Genomic DNA, 13107 nt, shown 5'->3' on the forward strand with positions numbered 1-13107 from the left:
TTCTGCAATATTCCTTTTAGGGGTTGGTTAGTTCGAACTTTAATGGTATGCGCTTGGAAATATGGGCGAAGCCGCCGGGATGTGAGGATCAGAGCGTAGGCAAACTTTTCTATTTTCTGGTAGTTCAGCTCGGATCCCTGTAGTGCTTTGCTAATGAAGTAGACGGGTTTTTGCCCATGTTCGTCTTCTCTGACTAGTGCTGAGGCTATTGCCCGGCTCCCTACTGCGAGATATAATATGAGCGGTTCTCCTTCTCGTGGCCGAGATAGGATAGGTGGCCGTCCTAAGAACTCCTTGAAGTCTAGGAAGGCTTGCTCACATTCTGTCGTCCATTCGAACTGTTTTCCCTTTCTTAAAGTAGCATAGAAGGGAAAAGATCTTATCGCAGCTCCTGTTAAGAATCGGGATAGAGCGGCCAACCTCCCGTTGAGTTGTTGTACTTCTTTGATACAGGTTGGGCTCTTCATGTTGAGTATGGCTCGACACTTGTCTGGATTTACTTCAATCTCCCTTTGTGTGAGCATGAAGCCCAAGAATTTGCCGGCTTCTACTGCGAAGGTGCATTTTGCGGGATTGAGTTGCATGTTGTGTTTCCTGATAGTGTGAAACACTTGAGTCAGGTCGGATAATAATGTATCTTCGCTTTGTGTCTTTATCAACATGCCATCTACATAAACTTCCATGATTTTTCCGATGTGATCTGAGAAAACTTTATTCATTAGCCTTTGATAAGTAGCTCCTGCGTTCTTGAGACCGAAAGGCATCACGATGTAACAGTAGTTTGCTTTCGGTGTTAGGAACGAGGTTTTTTCTTGATCTGGTGGATACATGGGGATTTGGTTGTACCCTGAATATGCGTCCATGAATGAGAGATACTTATATCCTGATGAAGCATCCACTAGAGCGTCGATGCTTGGGAGTGGGTAGGGGTCTTTTGGGCAGGCTTTGTTGAGGTCGGTGTAGTCGGTGCACATTCGCCACTTCCCATTTGACTTTTTCACCAAGACGACGTTTGCTAGCCATAGTGGATATTTGACTTTCCTTATGAACCCGGCCTCAAGTAGCGCTTGTACTTGTTCTTCTACAGCCTGAGCTCGTTCTGGTCCGAGTTTTCTTCGTCTTTGTTGTACCGGCCGGGATCCCGGATAGACTGCCAATTTGTGGCTCATTAGCTCGGGATCAATACCTGGCATGTCGGCAGCTTTCCATGCGAAGAGATCAACATTATCTCGTAGGAACCGTATTAGTGATTCCTTTATGTCTCCTTTTAGGATCGTGCCAATATTAGTTGTTTTATCCGAGGTGTCTCTGATCTGGATTCTTTCTACTTCTCCTTCGGGTTGTGGTCGGAATTCTTCTCGCCTCTGAGCTCCACCGAGCTCGATTGTGTGGAACTCTCCTCCTTCACCTCGGAGGTTTAGGCTTTCGTTATAACAGCGACGTGCCATTTTTTGATCTGCCTTTATCGTAGCTATCCCTTCCGCAGTTGGGAATTTCATACATAGATGTGGGGTTGAAACTATTGCGCCGAGTTGATTTAATGTTGTCCGACCTATTAAGGCATTGTAGGCTGAGCTTACGTCGACCACGATGTAGTCTATCTTGAGTGTTCTGGATTGGTTCCCCTTTCCGAAGGTTGTATGCAGCGATACGTATCCCAACGGTTGAACTGGGGCATCTCCTAGTCCGAACAGGCTGTTCGGGTATGCTCTTAGCTCTTTTTCGTCTAGACCGAGTTTGTCGAAGGCAGTTTTGAATAAGATGTCGGCAGAGCTTCCCTGGTCAATTAATGTACGGTGAAGGTTGGCGTTTGCCAGTATGATCGTAATGACCATGGGGTCGTCGTGTCCCGAGATGATTCCGGATGCGTCTTCCTTGGTAAACGTGATTGCTGGGATGTCTGGGGCTTCCTTTTTCCCTTCGACGTGGTATACTTCTTTGAGGTGTCACTTTCGGGATGATTTGGAGATTCCTCCTTCGGCAAATCCGTCGTGTATTACGTGAACGTGTCTTTCCGGTGTGCGAGGTGATCGTTCGGATCGTCCAACATCCTCATCCGTTCTTCTTTTTCTTGGTTCGTCATCCCGATTGGCCAAAAACCGATCAAGCTTTCCCTCTTTTACTAATTTTTCTATGACGTTTTTCAAGTCGAAGCATTCGTTGGTGGAATGCCCTCGAAGTCGGTGATACTCACAGTATTCATTCCGATTTCCTCCTCCCCTTTTGCCTTTTAGTGGCCGAGCTGGAGGGATTTTCTCTGTATGGCAGACTTCTTTGTAAACATCTACCAAGGATACCCTAAGAGGAGTATAGTTATGATATTTTTTGATTTTCTCTCCGGAGCGATCTTCCTTTTTCTTGGATTCTTTATCTCGATAGGCAGAGCCGAACCTTGAGGTTTCGCTAAGTCGAGAGTTTTCCTCCATGTTGATATATTTTTGTGCCCGTTCTTGTACCTCGTCTAAGGATGTAGGGTATCTTTTTGATATAGATTGGCTAAATGGTCCTTCTTGTAGGCCATTTATAAGGCCCATAATGGCAGCCTCTATTGGTAGACTTTGTATGTCCATGCATATTTTGTTGAATCTTTCCATGTAGTTGCGAAGGCTCTCCCGATCTCCTTGCTTGATCCCTAGTAGGCTAGGTGCGTGTTTGGCTTTGTCCTTTTGTATAGAGAATCGGGCCAGAAACTTCTTGGCCAGATCGTCGAAACTCGAGATGGATTTTGGAGGTAGGTTGTCAAACCATTTAATGGCTGTCTTTGTGAGAGTTGTTGGAAAGGCTTTGCAGCGGACTGCATCTGAGGCATCTGTGAGGTACATTCTACTTCTGAAGTTGCTGAGATGATGGTTGGGGTCCGAGGTGCCGTCATATAGAGTCATATCCGGAAGCTTGAAATCTTTTGGAGTTTTGGTCTTCATAATTTCTCTGGTGAATGGATTTTGATCTTTCTGAGAGCTATCTTCTGCGGATGATCGAGTAGCTTTAGTTTTAAGATCGGCTTCGAGTTTTACAAGCTTATCTTCCAGTTCTCTGCGCCGCCTTATCTCTCAGCGTAGATCTTCTTCCTTTTCACGTCGATGTTGGGCTTCTTTCTCGAGTTGCTCCAATCGATTTTGAAGTGCTTCTATTACTCCTGGATTTGATGAATTTTTGTCTCCATTGGTTTCTGGAGTATCTTTGAGTATTGTGTCCGCGTTTTTATGCGGCGTTCTGTCTTCCAAACCTGAATCGTGGTCGTTGTCATGGTCATCTGCCATGTCAATAGGATGACTTCTAGGTTCCCCGGCAACGGCGCCAATGTTCCGAGGGTCACCTGAAACTGTAGGTCGATCTCGGACGAGACCTTCTGTGTTGGTCGGAGCCGACGTGTCCGGCAAGTGTACAGCGGCCGGAGCTGGTGTATCCGACTTGTTGGACTTGGTGGTGATGCTGATCCTTCGTCCCCGGAGGGTGGGGGGTACCTGCAAGGGACTCCGATGCTTAAGTTAGCAAGGGTATTAAGCAGGTATTGAGTAGAATCAGAGTATGAGTTATACCTGGGTGCTCAGTGTATTTATAATGGTGAGATGTGGCCTTCTGTGGATAAGATAAGTTAGTTATCTTATCTTATCTTTATCTTATCTTTAAGTGAGGTCATCTTTAAGGGAACCGCCTTTATCTCTATGGGCTTGGGCTGCCCTTGGATTTGGGACGTGTTCCTCTATTTGGGCCCTTTGTTTGGGCTCTTCTGTGATTTGGCCGAGCTCTTTAAAAAGAGGTCGGGTTGTCCTGACCTGAAGAGGTCGGTCGCTTTGTCTATAGAACATCCCGAGTCGGACAGCTTGACCCAGGGTATGAACAGTACTATATTAGAATCTTGTTAATTTTGAATCTAGATTCACAATTATTAAATTTAATATATTGAAAAAACAACAGCTATATTGAAATTTGTTCACATTGACACACCTGAAACTAGTTACCATAAAACAATCGAAAAAAGTAAATTCAAAGCCACAGTGACTTGGTAAATGGAACAACACAATACAATTTAGAAAGTAAATCTCATTTTCATTATATAATAAAAACAGTAACTAAATTGCACCGTAATGCTTACAACGAAACACCGAAAATCATTCAAATAAACACCAAGAAAGCTATCAAATTTCCTTGAATTTTGAACTGATAATGCATAATTTGTCCATGATAGAAGCTGAAATTTAACTGCATCACTGGTTCACCATCTAAAAGGTAAATCATATATTAGCATAACTATTAATATGCACAAAGACAATTTTACCTAATTAAAGCACATCAATTTTACCTCACCTAGAGTATTCTTTTTCTTTTTGTTTGATACATTTGCAGTTTATTTTTCAGTATTTGATCCAAATCTATTTTGAGACGTCTTCTTGTTCTCACACATGACAGGCTTTGAAGATCATTAATATCATCCAAGAAAACATTTTCATGCGATAACAAATATTTTTCTTTACTTTTGGCTTTATATTCTTGCATCTCATCTATCACATTATCATAAGAGTGGTACAGAATCACAATGAATTCCTCAAGTTCTGATGTAAATTCACAAATATTTTGTGAGCAAATCACCAAATCATCAAATCTCCTATTTCTTGGCTCCAATAAAGGCTTATCATGGCTACTCTTGATATATGTGTGCCTCCTCTTGACATTCTTATTCCATCATTCCAATATATTTCTTGGTGCCACTTTATCTACTTGTTCAAAGCTTAACACACTTAAAAAACGACGAGATAATATCTTTCTTGATTCAAATAATAAGCACTAGCATTTTACTTCACATCATATCGTGTCATATGTAACGACAAACTTGTTGAATGTTGAGTTTGAAACCTGTTCTACAACTTCATATGTCGTAAAACCTAGAGCGGACTCTGTTGATCTTGCGATATAATTCACCTTTTCTCTAAATTGTGTTTGAACTTTTCTGAACTTCTCATGAGTAAACACATGCTGAAGCTGAGCTTCTATTGATGATTTTGTTGCACAAGGTATAATAGTATGAAAATATGTAACATTAGATTCTTTCTCTTTTTGCTCTCTACTTCTTAGGCAATTATTATATTATTTCACAAATTAGATCAATGAGCTATTGCTCGTAATAAACTTGTTAAAAAAAGCATGCACGCTGTCGCTTCTTTGTGTGTTTCTCATTCTAGCCCAAAAATAACGATCTTCAAAAAGTTCTGAAAATGGATAAAATACGTAAATTAGAAACTAAATGCAACGAAACGTATACATGTTCACAGCTTTATTACAGAAGCAGAATACATAAATATCCAACACACTAAAAACAACATCAATTAATTCTAATAAAGCCACCCTTATCTAAAAGCCACTTATTGTTTCCAACACCATACTTCGTAAGAAAATCATTCCATATTCTATCAAATACATCTTTTGTAAATGAGTTCCAAATAACACGATTCATCTCTTATTCAATTTCTTCATGTCTTTTGTAGCTATTCAATTTCTATAGAATCTTCTTTATAATATGCCAAATACACCACCTATGAGTTGTTGTTGGCATACAAGTCTCAATAGCACTTTGCATCAATGCACATTGATTAGTAAGAATGCTTTTAGAAACCTTTATTCTCTTGCAATGAAGTCAACATTTAAATAACTATTTAAATGATTGAATATCCTCATTTTTAATCAAAACACATTCAAGAAGTGTAGAATGACCATGGTGATTTACACCAACAAAAGAACTAAAAATTAAATTATACCTGAAGTCAACAATGCAAAAACAAAATCAAATATGCACCAAAATTTATACTTTATCGAGAGAACACAAACGAAATCTACTAAATATATAGAAATAAGACTATTTAGTATTTCGCGAAAGAGAAAACTGAACAAAAATGAACGATTAGTTTCAAAGTACCTTCAATAATCTTTTGTCTCTTCTTGCGGTGTTTCTTGTTGAAGATTTCAAACTAGCACGAAGATTTTTCTTGAATTTTCACAGAGATTTTTGAGAGATTTTGAGAGTGGTTTGAAATTTTCAGTGGCGAAGCTAGAATAAACTTTAAGGTGGGTCAAAAATTAAATTTCTAATATAAAAGAGACTGAAGTAAATATTTTTGGAGACTAAATTAAAATTTTTATATAATTTATAAAGAAAAATTGAGATTTACGGGGAACATTGCACCCTTTCTTTATACGAGACTTCGCCTCTCAAAATTTTTTTGTTGTAGTTTTGACGAAGAGAGAGAAATTATTTTTCATATTAGAGTGCATGACATGCGAAATATCTCTTTATTATGCAAAAATAGATTTTATTGGGATTAGACTAACTTGGTTGGATTTAGTTGCCAAAAAAATTTGTATATATAACACAATTGTATTTATTATAATCTATTAATATTTTTTATAGTAATTTTTAATTTATATTTAATAAATCAATCATTTATAAAAATATAGTACATCTAATTGCTTTGTATTTTTAATATGGGATAATAGTGGTATTTTTTAATAAGGTGAAAAGTTTATGGATTTTTTGTTTGTATGAATACCACAAATTTGTGGTGTTTTGAATATTTTTTTTGTTGATACCACAAATTTGAGGATTAGATTTATGGTTTTTAATTTTTTTTAAAAAAATACAAATTTAGAGGTTAAATTTGAGTTTATTTTATTTTAATTTTTTTAAATATATAAATTTAACCTTTCACATTTATAACACTATAAAATCTGATCCTCAAATTCTTTATTCCTCAAAAACTGAGGGTCCGATTTGTTACTCAAAATAAAAAAAAAAATTAATTCATATAAAAAAGAAACACATTAATTATCCACCAATCTTCTTCCATATTAAAAAAAAAATAGCCACATCTAATAAGCACAATAATTTGTCCTTATTTTACACCTACCTTGAATAAATGGAAGAACAAAAATAGACTATTGATAATGATAGAGGTGACTCAGGTAAGCACATGCGTCATGGTGATTGGTGATTGGTGATTGAGTAGTTAAGACATAAAGTGGGGTTTAAGACTTTGCACTTGTTGCAGCTATATAAGGAACCCAAGTGTGACTCCTTGTTAAGTATTGCAATTGAACTCAAGGTGCGAACTCTTAAGCACAGAAAGCAGCAAAGGAGGAGCGAGTAGCGAAGGAAAGATTCTAAAATGAGCAGCGGCGCCGGCAAGTTAGTGTGCGTCACCGGTGCTTCCGGTTACATTGCTTCATGGATCGTCAAGTTTCTTCTTGATCGCGGTTACACTGTCAAGGCCACCGTCCGTGACACAAGTGCGTACCAGCACAACTTTTTTTTTATTTACTTATTTATTTTTCTCTTCAAAATGTGTTTCTCTTAAAAACATGCAGATGATCCGAGAAAGGTAGAGCACTTGACTAAGCTTGAGGGCGCCAAGGAGAGGCTTCAGTTGTTCAAGGCGAATCTTCTAGAAGCAGGTTCTTTCGACGCCGTCGTTCAAGGCTGTGATGGTGTCTTTCATACTGCATCTCCCTTTTATCATGATGTCAAGGATCCACAGGTTAGGGCTCCTTCCATTATCGTGCATTTCTATCTTTGATTCTTCTCTTCTTTTCATGACATTGCATTTCCTTTTTGTGTTTCTTCAGGCTGAATTATTGGATCCGGCGCTGAAAGGAACCCTAAATGTTCTTCAATCATGTGTGAAATCGCCGTCTGTGAAGCGTGTGGTTTTAACTTCTTCAATGGCTGCAGTTTCATATGATGGAAGGCCTCGGACTCCTGAAGTAGTAGTTGATGAGACTTGGTTTTCCGATCCAAATTTCTGTAGGGAGTCGAAGGTATTTGGCTCTGTCTCCAAAGCACTTTTGAGCTTCAAATTTGTTATCATATTAGCCCAATTAGGCCAAATTAGTAGAACTGGAATTAGCTGTGATACATTGTTGCGATCTGTCATGGGTATTATTAGATCATTATACTCGAATCTCTCTTAACTAACCTCATTGGGAGTCTTCTTAGGTCTCTTTCAAACCCTAGCGACTGGTTTAACTTCCATCTCCATGTGACCGGACTGGTCTTCACCCCATATGCCTAAACCTCCTAAGGTTTCACCATCTCATGCGCTCTTTCATTATTCTGTCCATTCTTGTAGGACCACTAATTCATCCTCATTTCGACCAGTGTTCATAGCTGGTGGCAATCCAATAAACTTTACTCTTAAATTTTAAAGATATTTTTTTGGTCAGACACTCCTCTACTTTGACCTGCCCATTTGAATCTTATGGATTAACACAATCAAGATATTTAAATCTCTTGACCTGGGATAGAAAGTAGCATAAATAGTTTAATAATTATAAATTTCTCATTAAGGGAAAAGTGAAGAATTGTTTGAATTTTGTTTCTGAGTAATGTATTTTGCTTTTGATGGAAGTCCTATATTATGTGATTCAACAAAATTATTTAACATAATTGGTCTAAATATTTTGCTTTTACTTCCTCTTCCCTTGAGTAAGGATTGTATTGATATTATCCCTCAAATGCTCTGGATTTACCTGGCTAACTGCAATTTTCATGTCAGTATTTTATTAGCATATTGATACTTTTCTGGTTTATGCAGTTGTAGGAATGTCAAAATTTCGCATTGCTCTATTTTATTGTTAGCCTTCTCTTGAACATTGTCTTCCCACCACTATTATTATTTGCTGTAACGGCAAATCATTTTTAATAAGGGCAAATCATTTTTAATTCAACAAGAACTAATTTTAATTGCTAAACCTATCCTGAGTACTTACAGTCCCCACTCTATGTTTGGTGTTAAAGTTCTCTCTTGAGGTATCTTTGTAGTCCTTGTTACTCTTTTTATCGGATTGTGTGCTTAGTAAAAAGAAATAAATTATGTCAGCTTAAAGCTATGTTTCAGATGTCATAAGGTTTTCCTGTAAGATTCCAGTCACCAATACCATACTCACCATGAAACCCCAATTACTTCCTTATAACACTTCCCATATTACCATTTTGTTTCCCCTCCTATAACTTTTTTCCCTTTGTGATTTCTTTAATGAACTCTTTGAATTATTCTCAAAATTTCAGCTTTTGTTGTACCTCATGTTCTACTTTGAATTCATGCACACTTATCATCTTGATTGACACCAAATGAGAAATTATAAGGCTACCTCCAATCACTAATCTGATAGAAACTTCTAGATTTAGTTGGGCCTTAATAAAACTTATTGTGGAGGTATAGGGATTGGCAACTTTTGGCAGATTAGGTTGGAATTGAGATAGGTTTTGTGAGAGGAAGAGTCTTTAACACCTGTTAACACTTCTACACATTCATAGGAATAACAACTAGTTTTATGTGTTCTTGAACCGTTGACTCTACTTTCTCTCCCTGTCTCTCTATCTATCATTCTCTCTCTCTCTCTCTCTACTTTTTATGTGAAAGCCTTTCCTTATCCTATACTTTTTGTGTCCAACCAATGTAATAGTTGTTTGATATGCTATAGAAGCTCAATTTGCTTGCCATTTCCCATTTTCCCTTTATTTTCTGGCTTACATATACCATTATTTATTTTTTCAGATGTGGTATGTTCTTTCAAAGACATTGGCTGAAGATGCTGCCTGGAAATTTGCAAAAGAAAACAACATTGACATCGTCACTATTAACCCAGCAATGGTGATTGGGCCTCTTTTGCAACCAGTACTTAACACAAGTGCTGCTGCAGTTTTGAATGTAATTAATGGTAATTTTGAAAATTCTAGTTTCTGCAATGCTTCATCTGTATCAAATGAGTTTGATACTACTTAAGTCAACTACATCTTTTTTATTAAGCAAATTGAGAAACGGAAATAAAAACCTGGAAATAAAAATCGGAAAAGAATATCTGAAGGAGGGTTATAAAAGTTTATATATAGTATGTGAATTTAATCATATCACTTGTTGAGTTGAGAATATATTCTCCTCCTCCTCCTCCTTCCCAATACCTCTGTACCTCACCCATGTAATACATTCGGATCCTATCTCCCCCCTCCTAATCTCATTATTAATCAGAGTCCTAAACATTTTTAACTTGAATAATTGTCTTAGCATTTCTTTTACTTGCTCTCTTGATATTTCATTTATTTCTTCAATGTGTTGTTGGTTGTATATTTAGTTATTTTCTGAATATTAATTGTTCCTTTGTTGTTCAAATATTTTTGTTTTTCCATTGACAAGACCTCTCCATGTGCTTAATAGAGGAAAATCCTTCACCTCCTTGATACAGGTGCACAGACATTTCCAAATGCTACTTTTGGATGGGTCAATGTGAAAGATGTTGCAAATGCTCATATTCAGGCGTATGAAATTCCTTCAGCTAGTGGGAGATATTGTATGGTAGAGAGAGTAGTACATTTCTCAGAGTTTGTGAAAATTTTACGTGATTTATACCCAGCATTACCCCTTCCAGAGAGGTAAGTTTAATTATTTGATTACCTTCAAGAATGCATACAATTCCATGTTTGCTGAATCAATTTCTTTTGAAGCTTTTATTGTCTGATTGAAAACTTAAAACTTATTAAAAGATTCATCGTTGATTTCATTATAGGTTTATTTATTATCAATCTAAAATGTAATTCCAAAGTTCTAGAAAGTTTGGCACGGAACTCTTAGAACTAGTACAACTATATGGGCGTGGGAATAGTTGTAATGTTAGTAGGATACCACATATAAGGTTCCTTCTTGTCTATTCTGTTCGTAAGTTCTTGTGATATGACAATGCACAATATTTTGCTTTTTACTTACATGAGGCCCTACAATATTATCACAGATTGGTTGGTTTGTCCCTTTTTTTTTTCTCTTAATGGGGATGGGGTGGGGTGCGGTGGGGTGAGGGCTGTGGTGTAGTACTCTTGTTTTAATTCAATATTGTTTCAAAGTTAAATTTAAAATCTGTAAGGTCATGTGATTTCTGATATTACTGTTAGCCATTCAGCGTGCAGTGTCTCAACTCTTAATAGTTGGTGTTATAACTCTGATCTTCTAAGGTTTTATTCCCTTTTCTTACCGTGTTTTTTATTATGCAAGTTGAAGGATCTGTATCTGACTTCTATTTCTCTCTTTCCTTAAAAGACAGACCTTATAGTAACTATGTTTTTCTGAAAGCTAGTAGCTATTTTATATTTAAAAGAATTTCCTAATTTGTAGACTATTCGTACAAAATTCCGTAATTCATTGCATACATGTACTATATGATGTTTTTTGTCCACTTTTGTTGTTCCACATTTACAAAATTTAAACAATTCTAAGTTTCTTTTGTTGATTTTATAATAGGAAAAGTATATATAAACAATTCTTAATTAGCCAACTTTAAAGAACTGTAATTAATAATCATTAATTTTATATTTTTAAAAAATAAAATTTAAATAATTACTAACTAATAACAATCAATTAGTATGGAGTGTAATTCAAAATGTTTGTTGGCTTGTTATTGGTTAAATCCTCTGTTGGTTACCTAACGGGATTGTTTATAATATCATTTTCACCGTATTATCATTGTTATCAGGCCCGCCGATGATAAGCCGTATGTGCCAACATATCAAGTTTCAAAAGAAAGGGCAAAGAGCTTGGGACTTGAATTTATTCCTTTGGAAGTGAGCCTCAAGGAGACCGTCGAAAGCTTGAAAGAAAAGAAATTCACCAACTTTTAATTCATCGTATATTAGTAGAGGAGATAATGTTAAGTTGTGTATTTGAATGTACTTGCTCATGACACTAATGCAATAAATGGGAATAGTACTTGTACTGCAGGTTGCAGATCATGGAATAAAAGTTTGGAAGGAATGTTGATATGAATCTAGAATGTTGGTGCTCACACTAGTTCCCTTTGAAATTTGAATATAATAGAATTGTGGCTACATATATATATATATATATATATATATATATATGGTTGGTTAAAAACGACTAAAGTCTCATTGCAGCATATGTTATAAGTGTCGGGAAAAGGGTTTTCTTTTTTTTTTTTCCAAAAAAAAAAACTCAAAAATAATGGTTTAAAGTTGTAAATAGATTTTTACTGTTCGTTTGTTCGGATACAGGGTGGATCGAGACAAATTGATGCTAAGCAGAGACTTGAAAGGATTAGGACTTGGGCGCGAGCTGCGAGTCTGGAGGAGGTTGTGTGCCGGGATCCACGGGGTGACGATGTGGTGGGGTCACATGCAAGGACTCTGACGCTTAAGTCAGTATCCGTACGAGAGGTGGCGGTTTAGGGTTAGAGTAGGTGACGTGCCTCTGGGGAGGGGTAGGTCCTTCTCCTCTTATAATTCGTACTCGGGTGGGTCCCTTATGGCCAGGCCTACCTTCCTGAAAGTTTCTACTAGCTGTCTAAGCTCCACGTGGATGAGGAGGGGAAGGAAGGTCTCCTTCTGGCTCGGGTTGCGTGACCCATCGGGTCGGCTGCTCAAGTCCGGACCTGGGTCGCTGATAGGTTGGGTTGGAACAGTGCCCCCAAGGTGCCAAGTATGGCATAGCTCGTAGCTGGCATGTTTGGACTACTTGCCTCCGCCAGTCGAGTTCTCACGAGGTCGAGAATCCGTGATGGAGTCTGTGCCACCAAAGCGCGTGGCTTTTGCCTGTTTTTAGAAACGTCACCTCGATTCTCGTGCTGAGCATTTAATGCTCATTATGTCTGATTTGAAACTCAGGTAAAAATCCCATTTTGTCCTTGGTTTCTGTGCTTCCCAGTGACAGTTACTACCCTGTATTTTCCTTTGGCACTTTTCATTCTTTCATACTTCTCCCATCCTCTGCCTCTACTATCATTTTTCCTTTTCTTGCCTTTGACCTTTGCAAGCTTTGTTGTGCTTTCTCTGGGATTCGTTCTTCCTTTTTTCATAATTTCATGGTAAGTTTCTACAGCTTTTACCCTTATGGATGATTATGGTTCTGTTCTTGCTTCTTCCACCATTATTGCGCTATTTTCTTCTGTTGTTGATGGTCAGTCTCGCCTGCGTTTAGTGCATCACTATTAGGTAGTTTAGAGGGGGTTACCATTAAGTGCATCGATTTCGGCCTCTAATTGATCGTAGATTAGTGTACAGTAGAGTCGTAGCAGAATGTAGCATCAGTTCTTTACTTCTTTTTCCCGATGTGCTGACCT

General features: G+C 37.6%; 1 protein-coding gene across 1 annotated transcript; it reads left to right on the plus strand.

The window, feature by feature from the left end:
• Positions 1-7046: 7046 nt before the first annotated feature.
• On the plus strand, positions 7047-11798 carry LOC130968917 (cinnamoyl-CoA reductase CAD2-like). Its single transcript, XM_057894421.1, has 6 exons — positions 7047-7278; positions 7357-7526; positions 7615-7806; positions 9546-9708; positions 10231-10417; positions 11509-11798. Exons 1-6 carry the CDS (start codon positions 7158-7160, stop codon positions 11651-11653), a joined length of 978 nt encoding a protein of 325 aa, XP_057750404.1. The 5' UTR covers positions 7047-7157; the 3' UTR covers positions 11654-11798.
• The last annotated feature ends 1309 nt before the right edge of the window (positions 11799-13107 follow it).

Source organism: Arachis stenosperma, chromosome 3 (genome assembly GCF_014773155.1).
Source record: "Arachis stenosperma cultivar V10309 chromosome 3, arast.V10309.gnm1.PFL2, whole genome shotgun sequence".
NCBI classification, from domain to species: Eukaryota; Viridiplantae; Streptophyta; class Magnoliopsida; order Fabales; family Fabaceae; genus Arachis; species Arachis stenosperma.